Here is a 27,920-nt window from a genome sequence, read left to right on the forward strand (position 1 = left end):
ACTCCAGACAGAACTCATTCCTGTCGCTTGTATCCGCATTCTTATTTTTTTGGTCACTACCGATAGGCAGAGCCACACATACATTATGACAGACCATCTGCCTTAATGACCAATATAGAGGTGTCTTCAGTCTGGCCAGGCAAAGGCATGTATATTGGCATATATTTGAGTCACTTGTATGGGTGTGTCTTCAATTTTGCATTGTAAAGACACATGTAAGCTGCATGTTAAGTAGCATGTTCTTGTTTAAGGACTGAGGGGGAGATTGGTCAATTGGCAAAACAGTCAAAATATCTCATGTCTTGATACTCCTAAGGGGAAACACACTTTTGCTTTTACTGATATGAATAGGGGTTTTGCATAGTACTACATTTGATGAAACTCATTTTAAAGGTCTCATAGTCTGTTTTTTTCTGCTTTTATATGCTCTTTAGTGTGTTTTCCATTTTCCAGATGGAAAATACTCACAGTAAAACCACTTTTTTCTGTCCATGTGTGAAGGGCTGAACCCATTCTTCAGAGAATTAAAGAAGATAGAACAAGAATAATCTCACCATCCTTTGATAACATCAAGTACGACACGTTTGAGATTGAGGAGTATCCACTGTCAGCCCACGGCTTCGACTGGGAGCTTTGGTGTCGCTACCTCAACCCGCCCAAAACCTGGTGGCACAACAGTAACAAGAGTGCACCAATCCAGTAAGTGAACACTGCTGTATCATTAATGCCTGAATCAAAGAATATAATATTACTATATGATGTAAAAATCCAAAAAAAAAAAAAAAAAGGTAATTAATGCAGCATTCATGGTCAAATTATACTTTGTGCAAGGTCTCTTTTCCCCGCTAACACGCTAACAAATAACCTGTGTAGAGGAACAATACTGATCTTCATCATCTCTAATCCCTCAGGAGCCCTGCCCTGATTGGCTGCTTCGTGGTGGACAGGCTGTACTTCGAGGAGATTGGCCTGCTGGATGAGGGGATGGAGGTGTACGGGGGAGAAAATGTAGAGCTTGGCATTAGGGTGAGTAATACCATCTTCACCCTGTGGACATGGGCCATTGCTCATGCAGGTAATGTGTGGAAAATTAACTGTGATAATGACACGTAATAGCTGTTGAGAGCAAGGTCACAGAAGGCTTCATTGTATTGTTTTCATATGAAATACTAAACTCGTATAAAAGTGTCACTTGGCTGAAGTAAAAAATAATTGTGAAGAGGTGGAGGGGCAGTTACTTACATGATGACAGAGCTATGGTGAATGCAGAATATAAGGCCAGTGTGTGTTTTAATTTCTGAAAAGGTTTACAGTTTACAGGTTTTGTCAGTGTTTTGCTCTGTCAAACTGAGGAAGAGCTTGGTGTTGGAGGTGAGCTGGAATCTCCCTGTGGTGAAGCAAGTGATTGTGCAGTGATAGTATTATATAGAGTCCCTTTGGCAACTAAAAGTCTCTTTAAGAAGTCACTTATTCCAAGTGCAGTAAACATCCTTAATCTTACAACATGACTGATTCAATCTAAACTATCATATCACTGGAGTGTATACCTAGCTGCTATGATGTCTGTGTTATTGACGGCCTGAATGTTTTCATGTTGTTTTCTGGGTGAGCCTAAGGCAAATTTCCATCGCTAGTGGACAATAAAAATTTCTTCTGTTATATTCCGAAAATGCACTGATATTTAAGTAAGTTTAAGTGCTACAACACTGTGTTCACCAAGCAGAGCGGAAGTGGCTCATGAAGCTTTAATATTTTGGGTCCTGTTTAGACCTTAATTACAGAGGCTACCATGGCCCATAGAGGTGAGCTACTTTGTGCCATGTGTGAAAGAAGGCCCCAAATTTCTTCATGGTATTAAATGCAAATTTCAGAGCAGATGTCCAGTAGATTCTGCACTTTAGAACCACTTTTTAACAAGTCTCCTTGTCAGACCGAAACAAAACTTTTCCTAGGCCATATCTCCAATGTCCTCCAGTGCAGTGTAGGGTTTTGTGTCTTAGTGTGTTTTGTTAACAGGGGAAATTTGAAATGAAAACATCGACCTGATCCTTTAAGTTTTGTTTTCCGAATGTAAGAATAATGATTGGATACTTTGACAGGGACAAGTCAATACAGTGAAGTATTTATTCTATGGCAAGTCTACCCAGGGCAACTTGTTAAGTCAAAGCCGAAATATTTATACTCTGATTACTTTCTAAGACTAAATGATCACCTCAAACTCCTTGCGATCTGGCACATGTGGGAGCTGCAGCACTCAAAGTGATTATTATTGTATGCAGTGTGTTAAGAGATTGTCGACTGTGTGTTTTGTTCCTCTAACTGTGCTGTACCTGAAGTAATTCTCAAACCATCTCCAGCTCTCACTTGGATGGAAATGGGTGTTGTTAAATTCAGTTGAGCGTCTACTACAAACAGAGGGTTGTGTGAAAGAACAAAGCATCTATAGGGAAGGCTAATGGCAGCACACATTTGCTGTACAAAGTCACTAATGCACCTATCAGCCTGCTCAAAAACAAGAAGAAGGGGGTGAGAACTCCTCCTCTCTCCTGTCTCACAGGATTTATCTGCTTGAGAGTCGTGAAAGAATCTTACAAAAACGCATCAAATAGGAAAATATTCGTCCTCGCTAATGTCGACTGGGGACCAGTCGAGTAAGTCGCTTTCCTGCAGAAATGGCAAGCTTTTAAAATCTCTGGGTCTGATAATAGCCCTGCTGATTGCTTTACAGCTGGACACATTGCTGATCTTATCACAACTTTGGGCACATAGCTGTAAATAAACACTTTGATGAATCTTTTAGGTTCATTGCTCTGTGTCTTAGTTTTTACTCCAGTGTTACAGTCAATGTAAACTCAGTTGTTTGTGTAAGACTGACACTGCTCGCCCTTGCCTGAAGGTTAATGTAGTCTAGAGTTTAGTAAAGCTTTTGAAACAGAGGTTGACATAGTGAGTTTAGAGCTACAGGACTCCAGGACCTTGGCTCGGCCCAAGATTAGGAGACCCATTGAGCCCCATGCAGTCGGGTCTGTCTGTCTGTCTGTCTGTCTGTCTGTCTGTCTGTCTGTCTGTCTGTCTGTCTGTCTGTCTGTCTGTCTGTCTGTCTGTCTGTCTGTCTGTCTGTCTGTCTGTCTGTTTGCCTCTCTGCCTCTCTGCCTCTCTGCCTCTCTGTCTGTCCACCCAGCTGCAGCATATTGGTCATGCCTCTTGACCACCTGCCAGCACACAGACAGGCTACCGACGGATCCTCTGAGACACACTCAAACCAGGCCAGCAGCTCCAGGCTTTGGCGGAGGCTTGAAAGGGATGTCCTGTGCAGCGTGAGGGAGAAATGAATCGTAGCATTCACAATTGCATTCTGTCACTGGGAGGAAGCTGAAAACTACATTATTATATTTTATAGTATGGTGATGTACAAGGATTAACATTCTAATCCAGCATAACGACACACATGAAATATGTATTTTGTGTCTGTGTCTGTAACTGCGGGAATGTTTCTGTGCACACAAAGCATTCAAATTCCTATAAATCCATTTGTGCTTAAGGAGAGACTTTTATCTTGAGTTGTCTTGACACTTGATAAGATTACCTTTGCTTATAGCCCTTATGTTTCATGCATTGTGCCATGCTTAAAAGACAACAATGGTAATTATATACAAGGGAGAGTTTGGGAGTTAGCAATACAGTACAGTTATCACAGGTGCATTTCAAATATGTTTATGAAACAAATATAGTGAACATAAAGCAAAATGTGAAAGTAAGTGGGCAAAACAAACAGACACGTATTTAAAGCAGCACATTTTAGTTTCTCTATATACTTCATGGACTAAATATTAATCAATCGGTCAGACATTGTGAATAAAGGCCTTTCAAAAAAAATGATGCAAAGGGCTTCTTGAAAAAATATGTGTGAATGTTGAATTAAAAAAATGTCTCACTGACAAATCTACATTTTTGGTGGAAGGTAATCTTTGAAATTAGAGACTGTGTACTGGTCATTGCACTTAGTTGGAAGTAAACAGAAATTGCAGGCAGGGTTTAATTACTACTGAAAAAATTGCCAGTGGCGGTCATAAAAAATAGACAGTGGCCCCTCATTTGCCATAACAGGATTCAAATTAGTCTTCTGAGACTCAAAAACATTTGCATTCACATAGTTTGTAACCTGAGATGAACCCAAACATCCGTGTTTTATTGTCTGTTGTTGGACAGTGTCTGTGTCTGTCACTGCTGTTACGCTGGCAGCCTCCCCACACAAACCAGCTGGTTGATTTGTCTTTAGAGATGAGTGTTTGAGCAGGAAGTTCTTTTACAAACTGGATTACTAACATTTCTACAGACTTTACTTTTCTTCTTTTAGACGTGTGCTTTAATCCAGACTGAGTTATGATGTTACTATCTGTTATGTTTTGCAATAAATTATTGAGAGGTAAACTTAGTTCACTATGAAACGCAGGGCAGAGTGACAGGCACTAAGCCGTGGCCTTTCACATCTGTCTCACAAAATTGGCTGACTGTTGAGGCTTCAAGTCACAATGTGTTGATCTGTTTCTTTATAGATGTGCAGCAGACCCCAAATATAGTTTTTCCTGTGGTGTGATCCTTCAAGTCTGACTGGACGTTGGCAAATTGAACAGGGCTCTGAAACTGAATAATAATACAAATGATTTCCTAAAACACCTGTGAATACTGGGTGCTATGCCAGTGAAACTAGTCTACAGCCATGTATCACAGATATCGCCACTCTTTGGCTGTTCCAGGAAGGATGTGTTGAGAAATGAGGATCATTGAAGAAACAGCATTACTGTCATAATAACGATTACCACATTAGAGTTCAGCCAAAAATTCATGGGGTAATTTACATTCAGTAAACAAAGTCTTGCAGTATCTGTGTCCATTATCGTTTAAAGCAAGTTTAAAGACATTTTAACGCAAGGAAGCAATACATTGTATCTATATAGCACGTGTCAAAATGCTGAAAGACAATATACAGTACTGAAACATTTTAAAAAGAAAGCAAAGCACAAGGAGTCTCTATCTGTCTGTCTGTCCGTGTCTATCTATCTAAAAAAAATATAGGCTGTTCACATGTTTATTTCAGATTTGAATTTTGGCTTTTAAATGTAAGGCTAATTCTTTTGCAAACACACTTCGGGTTTACCACTTGCTTAATATGCATAATATGCATCATTTAACAGTATAATCTTTTTAGAACATGTAAACTTATCTTTAGCCTTAAGCTGCATTTAAATGTGTTCTTAATGAGTGAGTTTTGTCTTTTTTTTTTTTTTAATTTCTCCATCACTTAAATGATGCCTACTATTCCTTGTAATATATACTAGATTAATCTTGTAATTTTTGCGATAATGATTCAGTGTATCTGCAGTCCATCTGTGATTGAGTTCGATGACCCCTCTCCAGCTAAAAAACATATGGGAGCCCTCCACATAATCTCAAACCAACAGGAAAATTAATGAGAATGACTTCTGTCTGACACAGAGGTGATGTGGACAGTAATAAATGTAGCACAGATTAATAAAAGATAAGATCTACAAAGTTAATTGTGTTAAAGGCTGTTGAAACCGTATAAAAATCTCGCAAAGAATGACAGAATATCTTGTTTCTGAACAGCTACAGTATTTCCCTGCTCACTGTTCACTTTACAGTGACTGTCACTCCAAATACAGACACATCTGTTAAAATGTATGGCCAAACATGTCATCATATAAATGCTAGGCGTTATTTTGGTTCCTAAACAGGCTATAACACATTTTAACATAGTTCTTGATGTGGTTGATTTTTGAACAAACAGAAACTGGGAGCTCGACTGTTTGAACTGGCACTGGGGTATAAAATGCCAAAGAAATTTGAGAACCGTCTGTAGCGACAACAAACCTCATCTGGGAAAGTAAGTCTTCCTTCCTTTGCTATCTTTTATCTGAGCCAAGGAGAGTAATAAACTACGGGAGCGGAGGAGTTTGGGAGGCTGCAGCAGAGAGGATGAGTTGTGGTTTCAAGGTTTATAAAAGATACCCTCCGGATTAGAGATTCAGGAGCACAGGGTGAATACAAAAGCTCTAACATGGAGAGGATGGATCAGATTTGACAAATCTAGTAGAAAATGCACATTGCAATGTGATACAAGACTTTTTTCCCTGAGCTATTATTCATGGATGCATTCTGTCCTGTTAAATCAAGTGTACTGTGATAGTTTGTCTTGATTTGCATATTCATCCTCTCAAATATATAGCAAGACCAATTATGGTCCCAAAAAAATCACACAGCTCCAAGAATGACTGGAATATTTGTGTTAATTAGGAAAATAAAGAGAAATCAAGAGTCAAACTTTTAAATCCTTAAAAATTTGATCATTCATTAAAATTCTGTTTCAAATCTGAAAGATATCAATTCCAGCTTGAAGAAGGAAGCTTTAATTAGTCACGTGTATTGTAACTAGTGATTTAAAAGGCTGAAGTAGCTCAATCCGTAGGGACTTGGGCCACCAGTTCAAGTCCCGTCGTGGACCAAAATATGAAAGTTGGTCTGGTAGCTGGAGAGGTGCCGGACCACTTCTCAGGCATTGCCCATGGTGCTTTTGAGCAAAGCACCAAACTCCCACCAGCTCAAGGGGCGCATTTAGTGATGGCAGCCGCCACACTCTGACATCTTTCCATTTCTGTAACACATGTCTCCAGGTCCTGCTTGTGCATGTGTGTGATTAAGGCCTGTGTGTGTCTTTGGCATTTTATACCCCAGTGCCAGTTCAAACAGTCAAACTCCCAAAATCAGTTTCTGTTTGTTATCTCTACAATACCCATGGTGAGCAATAAAGAATATAACATTTTAAAAATATAAAAAGTCTTACAGAAACAGACTTTGATAGATATGATGCGAAAAATAAGAAGAAGGAGCCAGCAGAATGAGGCTGGTTAGACATCAGCAGTCCCTGGATGATAACTCCTCAGCATCTCTCGCCTTCTAGAGGAAAAAAAAACAACATGTTCTTCATTAGACAGGATGTGGTGGTAAAGAGGTACATTAATAATGCAACGATACGACTCATCACATGCTGTCTTCATGGATTTCTGCAGCAATATCTCCTTCAAATTTCATTTATATGCATTTATTCTTCATTAACCATTTATGTTCAAAATCAGCATTCATAGCCAAGTGATGTCAGATTGTTGCTGAGTAGTTTTACTCTTTGCAGTCTACAGTAGAGAGTGATGGCTCTAAGGTTTTAAACAGATCTATTGTGTGTTACTTCTCTATAAAAACAATTTAACCATGACAGGGTTGTACTGATAGGGCCACTGTGCTTCAGCACCTTGTGCTATCTAGGGAGAGGTGAGACCATTGCAGAACAGGCGCAGGTTGTTAAAATAATGAGAGGAGTGATTGGATTGTAAAACTTATTTTGCAGTTAAATGACTGTTTATCCCTGAGGAATAATTAATGACCATGGTTAGCAGGAGGAATGCTAATAAATCCGGAACACCTCCTATTATTTTTCTCATCAAAGTCTTCATGTAATAGATTGAACATATGATTCTGGTGTCTGTTTTACTGATGACAGTTTCAAAGAACAGGGTTGGTAAATCCTGAAAGACTCCCTGGTCTAGTTGAGAGGGACAGTGATGGAGATGTCTGTTGGTATTCAGGATAGTCTGTTGGGGAGGAAAGGAAACATACTCCTCTTTTTAGGCTGCAAACTGTTGGAGTTGATTCCCATATTAGAAACTCTAAGCCAATTGTCTGCACTGTCTCTGTGCCCGGGGCAGCAAAAGAGGGCGCTCAAATTTACCTTAAAAGAAAGTCTGTGCTTTGATGTGAACGGTTTTATGATCACAAAGCAGTGAGGAAATGTGAAATGGATCCAGTGCTGGAATGTTTGGGTGTCTTTTTAAAGCCAGTTATAGTTTCTGGAGGATGAGTGAGGTGCATGGTGCAGAGAGATGAAAGAAGATTGCTTCAGATGCCCTGACATGAAAAACAGGAAATTCCAAAAGCAGCATAATAAATCAGAGGAATATATGGGTTCCTAAGGTTCGTCTCGTCTTGACAGGAGGTTATAAAAGATGGGTGCTTCTTTTGCTGATGCATCTCTTTAATAAGTTTGACATCTTCAAATGGCAAAGTGTCACCGCAAATAACATCACAATCTGTCAGGATGTTTGCAACATCAGTTATTAAGTTTAAAGAGCAAAGAATATTTTTGTTACATGCATAATCTTTTTAGATCTCACTGTTCAAAACGTATTTTATCTGAATTTTTTGCATTGCTTGGAGCTCTAAAAGTATTCTCTGTATATCTCACATCTCGTTTATTTAACATTGTCTAATCCAGAGAAATGCTGACCGAGAGGATAGCAGTGCTACAAAAGCTGTATTTTGTGAACCCTCTCTTATGTCTCCTTCCTGGTGTATTCTGCAGGAAGAGAAGCTGTGTTTTATCATACCCTCACGTCTAATGCTATTCAAATGTTTGTCAGCCTTTATTAAGATTCATGATGTTTATCATGAAAATACACCCTACCCCATCATATCTCTACCTCCATCTTGCAGTGATGACTCATTGCATGACTGATGCATGGACTCACAGTTCTTCAGATCTCCGTCTGCTCAGCTCCAAACTGGAGCATTTCATCTCTCTCTCTTGTTCCCCATGTTAGTTCATTATCAATAATCACACTTCAGGAGTTGATTTGTATTGTAAATCCCTGACGTACAGGCCAACTGAAATAGCGTGATAAAATGTTGACAATGAGATAACAGATAATAATCACATATAACAAAATATGTAAATATAGAGGTGGGCACAATGTAACGTTATACAGTACAATAGACCGTTGCATTGTAACAGTTAAATAATATACGAAAACGTTTCACAGGAAAACATTGTATGCTATTATTTAGGCTAGATATTAATGAGGTGGAAGCACATTTCCATCCCTGATACGATGTCATACAAAGCATGCACTTTACAATGATAAAGGGGACAGATACCACTTGGATTATGAATAGTTTAAAGTAATGATCAAGTGGTCAAAAGCTGCTTCTTTACCTGACTGTCAGCCATAAATTGTATTGGTTCAAATCACTCAGCTTATACATTATACATACCTCAAGGTGAACACAAGTTTTGCTACCTGTATTGTATGACTCTAATGACTTTATTTGGTAAATTCACTGCCTTTCTTGGAAATAAAAAACGTCAAAATAGCGTACCAGAAAAGTGTTGTATCGAGCAAGAAGAACAACACTGAGATCAGCAGAGAAATGTTTAAAACATATGAGGTGTTTCCAGACATTTCTGGAACATACTGATCCTATTTTGGTTGTGAACCTTTTGTAAGAGTGACAACGGGAAGCTGCTGCTGTTCTTTGTGAAGAAGAAAATGACAAACATGTGACAGACACTGTTTCCAGCCTGCAGGGTGTGATCATCGCTATTAAGATAGATTTCTGGTGTTGTACTTGAAGGCAAAAGTCATCTGGAGGTACCATAAAGTTCATTCGATTATTAAGCATACTGACAATCCAATAATTAAGCTTAAAACTGTATTTTTTGTACTTTGACTTGATATGTTGCTGCAACATAAAACTGCATCATTTTAGTGCTTTAAATCCTCAAAGCCTCAGTGAAATAACCTTCTGAATACTGCCATCAAAATCCTCTTAATCCACTAGACGCGCTGCTTGTGTAACTGGCACCAGTGTGCACAGAATAAAGCACTTCCACTCACATTACATTTACATTAAAGATATTTAGCTCTTGCTTTTATCCAAAGCTAATTATGATGAGAGCAGCAATAAAATTAGCTTAGACTCTGTCTGATGGTGCCCTGATAATAGATCTGAGAAAACAATTTCATATTATGACACGACTTCTTTGCCAGAAAAGTTCTATAAAAAAAGAAATTATAGAAAGAAAGAGTGAAATGGGAGGATGCTCAGATTCAGACAGCAGCATATTTGCAGGCGGATGTGGCAACGAGAGTCGAGGCACAAGTGGCAGCGTGGGACGTGAGATATTTCTGCAGGGGATGAGTTTGAAGTTTAAAGGGAGTGGTTGTGTCGTCCTGACTGAAATTGTTCCCTCGCTGCTGAATCAGGGAGACTTTCTGGAGTGAGGTCTTGACTTTTATTAAAAAGTGGACTCAAAAATCGACTAAACTTAGTGGCAGCTTTAATTTGTTTTGAGGCGTGGTTGGCAAAGTATAACACCTGTTTTTTTTTTTTATGTCAGTGACCAAGTGGCAGAAGGTTTAATAATCTGAATGCTATTTCTATTTATCAGCTTTTTGACTGCACAGAGGTGGGAAAAAAGATCATACCACCATATCAGTGTTAATGCACAAAATTTGTGATTTTATGAGTCACTATACAAATGACTTGGTGGGTATAATTGTTCAAGGAGGAGTGAGCGATGAGAAATATTCAACTGTATTAAGGGTCATGTTTTGAATACAATAAAGGCTCCCAGATTAGTTGATGAGTCAGACCTCTGTCTTGACAGTAATGACCCCATTTCTTGTGATTAATTTTGAAAAAAAGCAGCAGATAATTAGTGGTTTCCGACAGAGGGTGTCACAGGGGCCGAATGCAGAGGCATTTATTTCATTATCTTAAAGAAGAGCTGACACTGAAGAATGGGAGGGATCCAACAAGCTGTAATTAAAACTGTTTATGAAAGTCTTTGTTAAAATCTTTTGATCTTCTACTGTGCTCTTTCAGTCAAGTATTGTTTTTAGCTGAGAATGCGATTGCAATTTTATTTTTGTCAATTTCATTGAATCTTTTGATTATTTTTTCTCATCTTCTTTTTGGTCTTTTTGCATTTTTGGATAGGATAGCTGAAGGGACATAGGACATGGTGGGAGAGGGGCCGAGGTTAGATTTAAACCCATGACCGCTGTGATGAGAACTAGAGCCTGAGCATGGGGCTCATGACATAACTGTTAGGCAGAAGCTTGAGCCATCAATATTTGTGTTCATTTGGTTCTAAAAAATACCTTGATTGTAAAAAATAAATAAATAAATTTAAATTTTTTACCAACTGGTTTTCTTGGTTCAAAGACTGGACTGTTAAGGCAAATTTGAGACACATTAGGGGCTGTCTCTTAAATGAAGCTGCCAAGGCGTTCATGCACGATATGATTCTTTCTCACGTCATGTTTCATTATTTGTTGGGGGCAAGCAGAGGGAAACATTTTATAAATTTTATAAATGATACGTCAATTTATTAACTTTCACTCAGTGGAGTCAATAAAATCTACAAGAGTATCTTCGACAAGAGATTGTCTTGTGACCTTCTGTCGCTTTGCTTTTGGGCAATCAGCTTTCTGTGTGAAAGCATCGACTCAGTGGAACGCTCTGCCAGACGATATGAAAAACTGTCACTCAATCAGCAGCTTTAAAAACAAACTGAAAAATCTGCTGAAAGATGCTCAATTCTGTAACCACTGATCTTGACATATTTTATATTTTGTATTACTATGTGATAATTGTGACCTGCCGAGGGACTGCAGATGTAAACTTGCTCTACGCTAACTCTGGGGCAATACATCAAATGGCAACAATCATGTTTATTATTTGGTCCCTTTACAAACAAAAGTGCAAAATGTTTCTGTTAAAATGCACATGAATGGGACTCCATTGACCTAGTGGTTAGTTTGTGTGCCCTATGTGTGAAGGGTGTAGTCCTGGGGCCAAGCACCCTCAGTTCAAGTACTATCTGTGGCTTCTTCCCTGTGTGCAACTCTGCACTCTCCCGCTCTCCAAAGTCCAGTCCAAATTCCAGCCCCATCCAAAAGAATTTTTAAATGCACATGAATAAGATTATAGTTTAAGTTTAAATTTGATGCCATTAAACCACTGCAGCTTGATTTCTGTAGTGCTGCAAAGTGCTTTTATACCATTCATATAATTCAGACACAAATCTGCATTCCCATTTAATTACCTAATTCATTGTATAATACGTTTTCAAAGTCTTTTGATGTATGACATTAAGAACAAATTAAACAGATTTCCTTATTGACTGATAGAGGCAATTAATGTTGTTAAATAATACAGGAAGTAATGTAAACAGAAACATAAATCAAGTAGGTTTGCATATATTAACATAACTACAATCATAATACTTGACTGCATGTTGATTATAAATGTATTGAGATGAATCTGCATCTGTGATAAAGCGGGTTAGCAGGGAGTGTAAAATAAAACTCCCTGTCCTTTTTTAAAACATGCTTAGATATCATTACTTGTCACTATTTCATGGATGGAAGACCCATGGCTGTGCAAGGTTTGCACAGGTCCTCACACCAGGGTCTGGAGCTTCCCATAGGTCTTCATTATGTCAGAGAGGAGTTAAAGCCACTGGCTTTTACTCATCAGGCTTCTCCTCCTGGGTACTGGGACATTAATGTTTTCCACCACGGGGACTCCCTCCTCACCATCGAAGACACAGTTGGCTGCAGAGGTAATGAATAGTCCCTGCCTGTAGCCCCAGTCCTGCTTCAAGACACCTAGAAAGAGCACTGTCTGTGAGGAAATCCTCTGAGTTGCTTTCTTACCTGAGAAACAGCATAATGAGAACAGAGGCGCCTGTGCTTAAGAAGTAACGAAGAAGACCGAAAAAATGTCCACATTCTTTTATATTTCTTTTTTGTTTTGTACTGTTTTTGTCGAACCTTGGCAGCACAAGGATTTCGACTTTCTGAAGTAGATTTGACCACAACAGAAATACTTCAAATCATGAGGTGAAGAAGAGTCACTGCTCTTACTTTAACATAAAAATGTTCTTCTTTTCTTTGTGTTTGTAATGTTGAAACAAGGTGTGGCAGTGTGGTGGCAGTGTTGAGGTCCTGCCTTGTGCTCGTATTGCCCACATAGAGCGCGCTCACAAACCCTACACAGAAGACCTGACGGCTCACGTGAGGAGAAACGCCCTCAGAGTGGCAGAAGTTTGGATGGATGAGTTTAAGAGCCATGTGTACATGGCCTGGAATATTCCCATGGAGGTAAAAGATTATGTTATTATCACGTTTTCTAATAAACAAAACTTTGTGGTTATACTTCACTTAGCTTGGCATGTTGATGAATCTCAGCATGCAGAGTAGATATTTAAGTTATTAACTGTCATAATAATGTTTAAGGTGTCTTTACTGGTTGTTGTGCAGATGAGACATTAAGCATTCAAAACATAAGAACAGCCATTCCAGCATTAAATAATCCAAGTTCAAAGGACATCCAGGATAGATGCTCACACAGACACCGAGGTTAAAACCATATGCCTTGCTTTTTTTTAAACAACAAATAAATCAATCAATGAAAATCTGGTAGAAATATTGGAATACAGTTGGCTTACTGTTTGCAGGACAGATCTTGAGTTCATTTGAACTTCATCACTTGAGCTCTTTGGTTTAACCTTGTTTTAATTGAATACATGATTTTAGCATTGATTGATTCCTGATGAACAGTTCTAATCCTTTTCCTTGTCAATTTGTCTTAACCAAAGGCTGCATCAGTTTCACGGAAGAAGATAAAAAAACGTACACCCTGAAACTGCACGCCTGTTTTCCTTAACACAGAGCCAGATTATAATGCTCATTCCTTCCTATGTGTTATATCTCTGAGATCAAACTGTGAATTCCAACAATCAATACAAAGACGTGTGAATTGTCTCATTTGTCAAATGACACGTCTACTCTAACAAGCTGGCTCCTGCCTACACTGACTAATAATGTTGAGACATTATATACGGATAAAAGAGGAGAAAGCCCCTCTGCATTATTATCAGAATGACACTTTACATGTGTCACCGTATCAGTAATCAAACAATACAGAGTATTGTAAACCTGATCATTTTCCCATCCCTAATACAGACAACGAGCGATCAAAGCGCTTTTTCAAGGTTTCCTGTTTGGGGGATTTGTTTGTTGCAGCATTTGAATTATAATCCCCGGGGAACATTCATACTGACGTCTCAAGTCAGGTGTTGGATAAAAGTCACGCACAATCACACAGACATGAATATAGAAATCATCATCATAAAAATACAGGACAAACAGGCAGCTCCATTGTGCATCCACCCAAGCTAAATGTGACAGTGTTGAGTGTCATCTGTTATCAGCTGTGCTCCTGTCATTGCAGATGTTTGGTTGAATCAGCTCCTGACACACCAGAAAGCTCAGTTGAAATGATTTCTGGTCACTTACATAATACTGTAGACTGAATTAAATACATGCAACAGAATAAATAAATACTAAATATGAATCATCCAAATAGTATTAACATAAATTAGCAGTTAGGAAATAGCAGGAAGGAGGGAGCATTTAAAAGAAACAATCTGGATTACAGCTACGATAAGAAGAACAATCTGATCATTTATATAAAAAAGACGTAGTCAGAAAAGGTACATAATTTAATTAATTAAATTTTTTTATTCATTATTGTAAAATGAAAACTATTTTGTCTTTTAAATCTCTTCAACTGCAGCAGATTTGCATTATTTAAAAGACTGAATGAAGACATCTGCAGTGTCCACAACTGTTAAAGCACCAAATATCTGTTTGCAGATTTGCAGTGAATCCAAATGATGCAAACTGTATATGCTGCCGGCTGTCTTGTATTTTAATGGTTGAACCAGTGTTTTTACTTTGGATTAAATGTTTTTATTTGATCTTCATTTGGGATTCAGTAGAGTAAAGTAAATAATTGCACTACGTCGTCTCATGTTAAATCTAGCACCCCTCAAAGGCGAAGTCAAATGTTTGTTCACTGAAGCTTTTTTTCTCCTCCTGCATAATCAGTTTGAATATGTAAATCCACGTTATGAATAGATGAACATCTGCGGGCAATTCATTCAGTCAATAATGAGGCATTTAACAGAGTCTGGACTCAAGAAGCATGAAATTTAGCCACAGCTTTAGCCCTGTGAATTATCCACACGGGAAAATATACATGTATATGTGTTAATCTGAGGTTGTAAAATCAACAAAGTACCGCTGTTTATGTCTGCACCCATCTTAGTTTACTTGTTGATGTTTTTGAGCACCATAGAGCCCCGTCAACTTTTCAACCCTCCAGAGCTTTTGAGTTATTAAAGAGAGTGACGTCAGTGACGTTTGAGGACAACATGAGCCAGATGATGAAATGCAATGAGAAATGCCAATAATGTAAAGATACTGCTGTACTTACCTGTTCTTTTTTGACAGTTGAGAGTAATTTACTTTTAAGGGCCTAAAGTGTTATTTCTGTAGTTTTTTTTATTTATTATATCCATTCAGGAAACATTCTTTTTTAATAGTCTATACACATGAGATTGTGACACATGACACCAATAAATGTAAATGTTCAAGACAATTAAAAGTCAGGTAACTTAACATCTGAACACCTCAGAAAGCATTCCAGTAAAGTTCCTTAGGTAGATAAGTAATATTGGGTTTAATGTAAATCAAATCTCGTTTTCATTTGTAGTCATCAAACCTTGCCTTACTGCTTTAATGATTGGTTACTTGTACAATTACCGGTATATATTAATATGTCGGAGGACCATGGTTTAATATAAACAGTGCATTGTATTTCTGTAGTACAACATAGGCCTCTGAAATATACTCATGTGTCTAAATCAAGATTTAAATAGATGTTTTGGAAAGATAAAAACCTGAAAAAAAATCCCAAAAAAGATTTTCAAGGCAGAACTGGAAAAAAATCAAACCCTGTAGCTTTTCAAATACACAACAAATGGCTTTACAATGCTCCTCAATGGCCCTTTATCTGATCTGCCTCTCCACGAGCCATGGTTAATCAATTTTATGTTTTGTGTTTGTCACTGTGTTCCTCTGTGTGTGTGTGTGTGTGTGTGTGTGTGTGTGTGTGTCTGTTTGCTTGGACCCAGGACTCTGGGATTGACATTGGCGACATCAGTGAGAGGAAGGCTCTGAGGAAGAGGCTGCGGTGTAAAACTTTCCGATGGTATCTGGTCAACATCTACCCTGAGATGAGGATGTACAGTGACACCATCGCGTACGGAGTGGTAAGCATCATTCTCCATCTTCATCATAGTTTCAGGTCAGTGTCAGAAAAAGAAAAGCCAAGAACTAGTCAAGACAACAAGGCTTAGCAAATAAGTTGAATCCCGTGTCGGGATGCGGAAGACTGCTGTCAAGAGAATAAACTGTTTACAAAGAGGAGTGTTTGCTGGAGAGACTCGCTCTGTCCTTCTCCTCTCAGAAGGCACTCAAAATAGAAGACAAATATAAAAGATAAAATATAAACACATTACATGCGTAGGAATGTTTAAACTTATCTTATCCTAGCCCCTCTTAACTCAAATATATAAATAATAAATAATAGCTGTAAAGTATATAATGTGATACAATATGAAATAATTACTTGTGTGTCATCATCTAATAATCTAATTTACTAATTATACCAATGCTGCCTATTCCCACCACCATATTATAACTACGTAAAGTGTACCATCACCAATAGTAAGAATACAAATGAACACAAAACCCTTAAACTATTAAACTAAACTTTACATTTGCAAATACTCCCCAGTGATTTTGATTACCCTTCCTCATCCCTGTACCTCGTAAAAACTATTTCTTTAAATGTCTTTTGAATTGTGTGACACTACTACTTACTTTAGCTCTTCCCTCATATTATTCCTCAGTTTTATTCCAGAAATAGAAAAACAAAAATGTTTCTGTGTAGTGCGTAAACTACTTCCTAAAGTCCTAAATCCTAAAGTTTAAAAGCCCCCGTAACTCATAACCCCCCTCTCTGTCACAAAACAATTCCTAAATTTTGCAAGGAAGAAGATTAGAGATAACATCAAATTAACTGGCTCTGCCCTTTACCACCTGAAAGCAACCTGAGTGGGGAAAAGAAAAGGCCATGGGAGCAGCACTGAAACAGTCAGTGGCCGTCACTACCTTAATAAACTTCAATCCATTGATGACGTTATACATTCATTGACTTTGAATATGGATGCAATTTATCATTTTTTACAAAGCCAGACAAACTGCACATGCTGGCAGTGTCCTTGTTGTTCCCAAACAGCTTCCTCTCCATAATCCTCCCACCTCACATCACTGTGCTGCACCCTAACACACACTGACACACAGACCACAGTGTAATCGCACTGCTTTCTGTGTTGTCTGGATGTTGAATTTGTTCTTGTACAAATTGACGAATGGGGAAAGGATGTCGTGAGGAAATAGGTCGACCTCATTACACTCATTTCTGTAAGTTAGTAGACCTCATTTTTATATATTTGCAATATGCATTTGATGGGTGAGTCAGTGGCAGTGGTTGGAAGAGTCATTAGATGCCACTAGATAGCTTATAAATTTAGTTTACATTGCAGAAAAAATGTTCTTTTCTATTTTGGTCTCACCTTCTCTCTGTCCAGCCTCATCTTTGAATCTCAGCGTTTAAAAGGGCATGCCCTTGTTAAAGCAGGACAATCAAGATACATATGTCACATTAAATATAGACTTAATGCTGTTTGACTGTGACTTTAAGCTCATGTATTTTTTCCCACAGTGTATCTCTGTTGTGTCATGTTTGTTACAGTAGAAATAATGCGGTCCTACGCCAGTGCACTGGACCATGTTGTTCCTGTGGATTTTCTGATTATCAGATATATGTTGACTTCTCCTGAGCCAATGGGAAGCTGAATCATCTCTCGCTGTGTTCTTCTGATGACATCTTTACTTAATTCTCCCCCACACAAACCAGCATCTCCAGAGCTCCCTGCAGTACAGATTTGTGTCTCGCAATCAGGCAAACCTTTGTCATGATGCACATGAATAACCCTCTGGCTCGACTTCACAGTCTGAGTAATGTTCATCAAGCCTAACACTTCTTATTTACATCTTTATAGAGATGGATGAGGCCAGGAGGGTTGAAAGTATGATTCAGGTTCTTGGATGTTTCAATTTGCTCAGGCCAAGTGCCTTCTGTATTTTCTGTGTATATTTGAATACTCTATGTCTGACGATGATGACTATATGTTTATTGAGAATAACAGAGGATATGCAAGGTAATGATGATGGAAGGTGGCTTTTTTTCCTTTCAACATATTGCCTGTCCTCTCACAAAAAAAACCTAGTCGATACATTTTTATACAATCACAGTGAGAACTGCAGCAAGCAATACTTCATGCTTGGATAATAGTTTATTCTGCCTGAGGGAGAAATAATGTACTTCTAAATTTATTTAAAAAGGGAGCAAAACCTTTCCACTACAGAAAGGTAACATAATAGTTTGAACTTTCTTTACCAATCGGGATGGTTATTTTTTGTTTGCTTATAACCTGAACATATCTATTACTCTATAATAAAACTTTATAGTGAACATTGCTGGAAATGTAATTTACAGAAATGACCATTTATACAACATATAAATCATCAACAACCATTTTTTTAACTGACTTTAATCTTTAAGTACGAAAATGTTTGAATATCAGTTTTTCAACACAAGGCTTATTGCTTATTAAATCAGCTTCCCTAGTATTGGAGCAGTGTTGGATGATGTAACCTTTCGTGGAGAATCATATGTAACTATAGTGAGTATATCAAATATAAGGCAAGTGACAAAACTAACAAAATCTTTTAGAATTAATTCCAAACACACAGGGAATCATTGTGGTTGTATTGAACAGGGGTTATATGACCTTTATTGCAGTCATCTTAAAACCCTGGCAGCTGCATTCTTGATAGTGTACAGGCTAAAAATAGTTTATGGTAATCAATGCTTTCGGTTCTATTTTCAAAGCAAAATGCACGAAAATCCTTTGAGTGTCACCATCCCTCTGTTTCTATTCATGTATTTACTTTGTTTGTACATTAAGTGATCAAAGGTACTGTACTCAAAACTACTGTATATTGTTGTGGAATTTAAATTCACACTGAGTAGCAAAAATACTTAGTGAGTTTCAAAATGTCATGTGCACAACACTCATTTATGAACTGTGTGTGTCTCCTAATGTCAGCTGAAAAACTCTCTGAAGAACGAGCTGTGTCTGGACCAGGGGCCTGACAATGACAATGTGCCCATCATGTACCTCTGTCATGGGATGACACCTCAGGTACCATCTCTCTCTCTCTCTCTCTCTCTCTCTCTCTCTCTCTCTTTCTCTCTCTCTCTCTCTCTCTCTCTCTCTTTCTCTCTCTCTCTCTCTCTCTCTCTCTCTCTCTGCAAGGCTATTTCATGCAGGATGTAGCATAAAGCCAGATTTAATACATCACCTCTCTACTTTACATCCATCTTGGGCTGCTCCATCTAGAAGAAAAACAACCTCCCCTTCCTTTGCCTTCACATTAGATCAAACTCACAACTTTTTCCTCATAAAACGTTATCAGGTTTTCTTGTTTGCCCTTTCCAGAAACAAACCTCAATGTTGTTAAATACATATAAAACTCGTCTCCTATTTTTTATACCCTTTCCGGAGGCATTAAGTTTAAATGCTTTGTTATTGATAAAACACTAAGTTCTATTGCACCTGAACATTTGTCTCTGTCTCCGGATTTCTGCAAAATGTTTTCTTATTTTACATAATAATAACAATAATAATTCATACTTTATTAATCCCGCAAGGGGAAATTCGGTTCACACTTTGTTTAATGAACATGAACACACACATAGGCCAAAATACACACGTGCACAAACAGGATCCTATGGACATGCATTAAAGGAGAGGAAGTGGACTGGCACCTCTCCAGCTACCAGGCCAATTTCCGGACTTGGTTTGTGCCGGGATAGATTTCGATCTCAATAACTGGGGCTTCAAGTGTCTTCAAGTGTTAGCATAGCAGGATTATCACTTACTTTCTCCCAACTCTTTCAGCTCCTATCGATCCCTCCATCCCATTACGTCTAAACAGCCTGCTTTCAGAGATTGTTTAACCTTGTCGTGGCAGCTGAAAACTTGTCTCATGGAGTGAGACTTGAGACTCACATTATCCCTCTCAATTTGAATGAATGTATTGGACATTTCACAGTCATTGCGCCTTGTTGATATTTACACCACAGCGCAAATTAAAACTGATTCAGGAGAAGGCTGTATAATCTTGTAACGCCTTTTCTTTTTTTAAACCCCCATACAATACATTCACTTCTCGAGCCCTTTCTGGGACCTAAATATCTCTATAACATACTTATTATAAATATGATATTCACTATAAATCTGCTTTAATCCCGGCATATCAAACAACAGACTGGAGCAGCTCCAACATTTCTAATGAGATTGGGAGACAAATCCAGTGTACTCTATGTTTGTGTTTGTGTGTTACATCATGGAGAGGAAATATTCTCTGGATTGCCTCTATAATAATACATGTAAATAGAAGGGTTTTAATGTTGGCTGCTTTCTGTCTAAACAGGCTTTGCAGGTGCGAGCTGTATTTTTCATTGTTTTGTTTTGGCAGAGATTCCATTTGTATTACAGGTATTGTGATCACAACATCAGTGCACAGGGATGAAAGGAGTAAGAAATACAACGTTTATAATGCAGCACAGGACTTACTTGACAAGAGCATGTTGTCAGCAACAGCACAATACAGCATTTCAGCACAAGCGATGATAAAACATACAGACTTAAGCTCAGTAACGATAGAAACCAGAGCTATACAACGTCTGGCAGTCTGAGCCTCTCCAAAAGTGAGCAGCACAGATTTTTTTACAATTGCAATAGTCACTGTTTAATGTCTGTTTTGAAGGAGGCAGAAGGCTTTTTTGGATAAGAGTAAAAGTGAACAAGCTGCAGAATACGCAAACATGGACAAGATGTTTTATTTAGAAAAAAGAAATGATCATGGATTCCTAATAGCGCTGCAGAATTAGAGCCCCTGTTAAATTCTGAGGTTCACTCTCTCTCTCTCTCTCTCTCTCTCTCTCTCTCACTCTCTCTCTCTCTCTCTCTCTCTCTCTCTCTCTCTCTCTCTCTCTCTCTCTCTCTCTCTCTCACTTCCAACTTGTGTTTATACCACTAATCCTTTCCTTTCTGAAAAACAAAACATTCTCTGTTGTAAATGATTTGGGGATTTTTTTAGGTTTATATAAAAAAACAACTGCCTGTAAAAGAAACATAAACTAGGCAGGATTTCATCAGCCAGGGAACAATTAGTCTCATTGTCTCCCAATTCCTGATTTAATTATTAGTGTCTTTTTATGTATTTTTTTCCACATCCTCCTTTTAACAGGATAACTGTACTCATGTTTAATGTACATGTAAATAACCTTCATATAGATTTTATCATTTCCCAAAACATTAGAGCAAGCCTCATTTAATGCACAGTTTATTACTTACTTGGTAAAATACAAGCTCTAGAATAGTTGTTTTTAATTCCCAGGGTTTCTTAACGGTGAATCTCTTAACAGTTTGTTTGAAATTAGATGTTTTTTCTTGTAGAATGTGTACTACACAAGTACCCAGCAGCTACACATTGGGCTCCTCAGTCCCACCGTTGATGACGACGACAACAAGTGCCTAGTAGATGTGAACAGCAGGCCGCGCCTCATTGAGTGCAGCTACGCTGCAGCCAAACGCATGAAGCTCCACTGGCTCTTTACTCAGGTAACAATCCATGACACACACCCCACACATGGTCAGGAAATACAAGGTTAAATAACCCACATTTTATCTTATTTAGTCTGAGCTGTTTGTTGAGCGAGGTAGGAGAAAAGGCAGTGGAGGCAGCTTTTTAATCATGCAAGTGGTTTAATTTACTATTTGACTGGATATCCACTCAATCCTGCAGCTCATTTAGTAGCGAACACTTGTTGAAACTTAATGATTGTCTTTCTTCATTAGCAGCTCAGTGCTTGCAGACACTCTGTAAAGAGAACATGCAGTAACCTTAAAATGGCCCCTGACAGTGGGAGAATTGGATTTACTCCATGTTTTGGTTTGGGCTTAAAAGGACTCATGTTACTCAACGTCTTGTTCAGCTAAAGATGTATAAATATCAAAATGTTTCCTCGAAGCAGAACAATATTCCTTACATGTGGATGGCTGCTGCCACATTGTTTTTGTCACAAATCCTCACACGGAACTTTAAGAGGTCATTAAGTTAACTTGTAGTGAACTGGAACATATCATGTTATTCTGACGTTTATCACACATGAAATGTGCATGAAATGTGCACATATGCAAATTGTCAAGCCAAGATTAACCTATCAGCAGAAAGTATGAGGTATTAGAAAATGTTCATTTCAGAGATAACATGCATTACTGTACTTTGATTTGAAAGTTGCATTAACCTGATGCTCTTTAAAATGACGTAGCTTTTCATTGATGAGTTCAATATCTTAAATGTGAGCTTGCATGTAAAGATGAGTCATAAAAAAGGTGTTGATATTTATGATTTGAAAACAAGTAAACATTAGTAGGAGGGATGGCATGACTTTGTTTTTCTTGTTGCTTTTTGTCAGTATGTGTGGGAGATTTCTTTTTATTTCCCAGTAACAAACACCTATTGTTCTGTATATAGCATAGTATATCCAATTTACTGTATACTATAGCACCCCACATGCTACCAGTTCACATACATTCATGTACATTTATCAGCCGACTCCTGGGGGTTGTTTTAATAAGCACCACCAGAATAACTTGGATGAGTGGGGGTGTTTTAGGTGTAAGCTTTGACCTTGTTTTGAGGAACAACTGGCCAAATGAGAGTTTTGTAGGCTGGACCAAGAATACAGAAGCCTTCTCTCCCTGCCAAAAGAGCCAGAAATATGTTCTTTGCTATTCTTTTATTATTTGTAATGTTTTCTTCCTTCTAAATGACATACATTTTAAAGCTCATAATGTCATAAGTGCTTTGTTTTTAGCTCTGTGTCTGTATGATTGGTGCTCTATAAATAAACTAGCCTTGCCTTGCCGTGGAATGTACAGTAATATTTTTTGTTATTACTTCTAGTAAAAAAAAAAGTTCCTTGATTGTCTAATTTACTGCTTTTAGGAGCTGTTTTAGGATCTCAGTACATGGTGGTCCAAAAAATGTCCACTTTCAGTAGTTATAACCAATCTGTTATCAATAAAATAGTGTCTCCTGGACCTCACAGACAGACCAAACGTCTGTGTAAATACAGAGAGAATAATTCATTTCGCGGTCTGTACAACCAGTCAAATCCTTTGGTCTTTTCCTCCCACATCCCTCTGCTTTCCCCTCATCGTTTTGAAAAGAGCTCTCTCCTCTCAGCCGTCTCCACACAGCATTGACTGTTGAAGACCTCCTCTTCAGTCACTTGTCCTTGCTCGACCATGACGCTGTAATGAGAAAATCCTGTCTCGTTTCTTAAGGGTATACTAGAATTTTTTTTTTTTTTTTTTTGGGGGGGGGGACTTTTTGCAAAGGTTTTGCTCTTCCTTCAGGCATAACTCTCATCTTAAAACATTTAATAATTTATTTAAAAAATATTACAATAGCTGGGAAACTAATGATGCAGTTCTACAGTCCCTAATGCCTTTGTTTCAGCATCTCTTCCTCCACAAAACCCAAATGTTTTTGTCTGGTGTGCTTTATGTTTCATGTATTTCACTATGATTTTTCTCATTTATTATATTCTCTGCAAACCTAAGCATTGCCAGAGAGATTGCTAATGACTTCACTGGCAATTACCTTGTTTTTTTTACCTTCAAGCCATGGTGATGTTATCAACAGGGTAGTGTAAAAATCAGCCAAAATGCTCAGAGCAGCTGACATCTGCACGTGTTCACAGCAGTGTGGATTTTAAGTAAAATTGAGAACACCAATTGTGTTCTTGCTGCACAGCTCAATTTTAACCATCCTGCTTTTATCTTTTCAGGGAGGATCCATTCAGAACAGGAAATCAAAGAGATGCTTAGAGCTTGTGGCGAGCACTGACAATGAGTTTGGCTACCAACTGGCTCTGCAGAAATGCACGGAACAGAAATGGTTTATTACAAATGTCCTGTTTAGCAGCTCTTTGTGATCAACTGCTGAAAGGCACGCTGCAGTGAAAAGCACACAGGAATAAAAATGTGGGTGGGTTTTTTTATGTGCACGTGTAAGTGCAAGATGTTTTGGTTTTGTTTTTTTTTATGTGTGAAAGGATGGGCACAATTTAACATTATTTACGACTCCACAATGTCCTCTGATGAGCAGTTGACATCACATCATAAATGTTAAACATTTTATGTTGCCTACTGGATCAGCCATAGTTGGCAAATATTTTGCAGGTTTGAAAAAGTAGTATGTTTAGTATATTTTGTGGTAAATCTGGTGCCGTCAGATATTGGTTGACTAAAAAGAAGTATTGGGTCCAATGTGTTTTCTACTGATCATTATTGCTACTGTGTAGCAAGCTTTCTCAATCTGTTCCTGCTGTAATTATCTGATTTTTAATGTCTCAGGTTTCTGGGTTTACTATGGGTTTCAGCTGTACAGATGTCGGGGAAATGTGGGATGCTTCAGAAAATGATTATTTTCTAAGTGTAAATATTTGTAATAAGTAACAGTAAAAACTATTGTAACTACTGAGTGCAATTGCCTTTTTCCCCTTCTGTTTATCAAACTCATAGCATCACCCTTTAATTGAACAATAAAAGCACTTGAATCTTCCACAGATACCAACCCAATTTTTCATTGTGAAGAATATCTGTATTAAAAAAGCGTTTTAGTGTGTAACCCTCTTCAGCTAAAGAAATATATGCAAACAGATAAAACACATAAAGTTCTTCACTAATTAGACAACACAGATGCGGCAAAATAAAGTACACTGCTAAGTCAGGCAACTGTTGCCATGGTTTGAGGTTCATGGAGTTACATTCAGGCACATCAGTGAATGTAGGTCACATCCATTTTAGCAGAACTCACACGCCAACAACAATGTCGAAGGAACTTGCACAAAAAAGAAATGTGAATCATAAAAACAGGTCAAATATAAGCAATTAAATGGCCTGTTTGAAAAGTGAATAAAAATAAAACAGGCGTAACTGTTCACATCTGAGACATTTAGGACAAAAGACAAAAATGCTGTTTTGACATGTAATTAACACTACACATGCTGTGTTAGCCTTTTCAATATAAACACTACAGATTATGATGAGATTACTGATATTATTATGATAATATTAATAATGCTACTAAACTGCTACTTACTGTGTAGTGATACTTAGTAAGATTGATCCAATAAGAAGGGTCAAATGTAAATAAACCATCATTGATATCTCACTCTTTTAATACCACATAATGTGTCTTATATGATTTTGTTATTATATGTCTGTAGTCTATATTTTCTGTGCTGAAAGTGTTGTCAAACGTAGATTTTTTTATTACTGTAGCTTGTGTTTTTCCAATCTGTGTGTTTTCTTAAACACACTCAGAAAAAGGAACAGCTACAAAATCCATCCGCCAGCACCTCTAACATATAGCACCTAAAGTCATAGCTTACTGTACCACATTTCATGGTGTACACGATCAGAACTCATTTTAATTCACATCATGAGTCACCCAGGTTTTTGAAGAGATTTCATGAATAATACTGACTGACAAATAGTAGTGTACGTAAAGTCCCCATCCAAAAGCATAGATCAGGCTTTAAAACAATAACAACAATACAATACAGAAGGGTGCAAACAAATCTGTGTTTATAAAAAAGTGGTTATTTTGAAGTCAGTTTGTAATGACAAATACGTTGGCAGAAGCCAAGAAACAGGACTGCTATCTGCTCTGACTGTTGTTTGCACCTGGGGAAGAGACAAGTTGCACAGCCTGTTTTCAACATGTCAGTCCTCATTAGCTTCCACAGTCAAGTCGTGCTGGGCAAACCATGGCATTAAATATACATGAAAACCTACTTTCATCCCAAGGACCTACCTCATTAACACATCTAAATATATGCAATAAAAGCGCCTCTGCATGCTCAAATTTTGAATGCAACAAATTCAAAAAGGCTGTAATGTCCTGCACAATACAAACATCCTCCTTTGGATGACCACTTGACCTTACTTCCTGCTTTTACACTTTCCATATAACTGTCCAATATAACTTTTAGCTTCAGAATGACAGTAAGTTGGGAATCTATGTGTTCACTTAATTTATTACTATGAACATAAATGCATTTATTTCCCACCTTGATTCAGCACAACATTTTTTGCTCGAAAATAACTTTTAAGGTTGGAGTGAACAACAGAGATGTGGCGTAAAGACATCGAACAGGGTCACGGCAAGCTAACTCTGTCTGACCATGAGTCACAGACAGTATTTCAGAAAAAAAGATTCCTTTTAATGAAGCCTATGCAGTAATATGTCTACCTGTCCTTTTAAAATGTAATTTTCTTTGTAACAGACTATGAATGCTGACTTTTAACAGATATGTCATTGTTTCTTCTCTGTTGATACTGACCCGAAAATGTTATTCATATTTGAAATGTTATTAAGTAGCATGCTCAGGAGAGTGTACTTTCAATTTAAACCTTCAAGAAAATATTAATCTCTAACTATTTAAAGTGGGATTACAGTGGCCATTCCCTTCTCTTTACAAATTCGACCACAGAACAAAATGTTGAATCTGTTCCGTTCTGGGACGTGACTAAGAGTGATCTGGTTTCTGTTGGTAGTAAGGACCCTCGCCCTTTTTTCCAGAGAGTGCTGCAGTCGTCTATATGGGACACAGAGCAGTCAGCAAGGGCATGGCCCCGCTTTTTGACATCTGTACACCCTTTTGACATCTTTTCCTCATCATGGTCTCCCGTACACCAAAATGAAACGTTTTTTAGTTGAATTAAGTGCTTGGTTGGCTGGCTCCAAGAAGCATGCCGACCAAATGTGCTGGGGGCTGTTTTTTAAATTTTTTTAGGGGGCACATCAATGCCAAACCCTTCACCTCATGTCTAATATTCAATTATTAAAATATCCTCCAAAAAAAATTCCCTTTACTTGGCACATATTAAGTGACTTTGGCAAAACACCATTAAATGGTGACTTAAGGGTTTCATAGTTGCCCTTAGTGAGGACATTTATGACTTGCCTTCTCATTCTTGAGTGGGGTTCAACAGCCAGGATAGGTATTGTAAATGATCATTTATAAGCACTTGTGGCCTGCTGCCAGAAGGTGGCGCTGCAAATTTTATAAACTTGTCAAGAAGGGTATAGATGTTTTGAGGTAAGGGATCTAAATTGTTGCTCTGGGCAGGACACATGCCAACCAAATTTCATAAATCTAGGTGAAACACATTTCATGGTGTACTTGATTTAAAGGATTATAAGACCCATTGGAGTTCATTAGAGTAATTCATATAGAATGTAAATCTTCACCACTTCCTTTGTGTTTAATGAGTTTCTGATCACGTTTCAGTCCTCAAAAATGTGATTTACTGAGCACACTTGGGCAAACTCTTTCAAATGAAAAACCACAAAGCTCTGCTCTGACACGTATGGGTGACCTTGAATGGCGTTTAGCTTAGCTAACTTGTAACTGGCAATAGCTTCATATTTACCCTTCAAACATGAGGGCAGATCATCGTATTTGTCTTTCCCTAGAAAAGGCAGTATTTTCCATAAAGTCAAACAATATTTTTTTTAATACAATTAAAATCACCTCAGAACTCCCTCTTTACCTGTATTTTTATATCACTCTGTTATTCATCGTTTCACCTCATGTGGGATATGACTCATAGAGACAACCTGTAATTTCTTGACATTATTTTCAAACCCAATGCAGAGACAATACAAATTCAACTCATAGCAAGCAGTGTGATCAGGGGAGTCAGGAGAGTTTTGAATACCATATGGTTAAAGGAAGCAGCTTGTCAGGAACAAAAGAATATGTGAACGCCCCCGCAGGATCCAGAGCAAGGAGGTTTCCTGTGTTCTCTCTGCTGCAGGTGAGCCACATGTAGCCTCGCTACAAAAAAAGGCTGTCTATACTGCAGGGTGAGT

At 38.0% G+C, this 27,920-nt stretch overlaps 1 protein-coding gene across 1 annotated transcript in view; it reads left to right on the top strand.

Annotated features, from left to right (window-relative positions):
- The window catches only part of galnt18b (UDP-N-acetyl-alpha-D-galactosamine:polypeptide N-acetylgalactosaminyltransferase 18b), a 63,781-nt gene extending 39,182 nt beyond the window's left edge, over positions 1-24,599 (top strand). Inside the window, exons 5-11 of the mRNA XM_079339100.1 lie at positions 502-699; positions 912-1,026; positions 12,834-13,019; positions 15,899-16,036; positions 19,004-19,099; positions 21,422-21,586; positions 23,824-24,599. Of these exons, the coding sequence (XP_079195226.1) occupies positions 502-699; positions 912-1,026; positions 12,834-13,019; positions 15,899-16,036; positions 19,004-19,099; positions 21,422-21,586; positions 23,824-23,970 (1,045 nt within the window). The 3' untranslated portion in view covers positions 23,971-24,599. The remainder of the gene's footprint in view (positions 1-501; positions 700-911; positions 1,027-12,833; positions 13,020-15,898; positions 16,037-19,003; positions 19,100-21,421; positions 21,587-23,823) is intronic.
- Positions 24,600-27,920: the final 3,321 nt, after the last annotated feature.

This window comes from Symphodus melops (assembly GCF_947650265.1).
Source record: "Symphodus melops genome assembly, chromosome: 3".
NCBI lineage: Eukaryota > Metazoa > Chordata > Actinopteri > Labriformes > Labridae > Symphodus > Symphodus melops.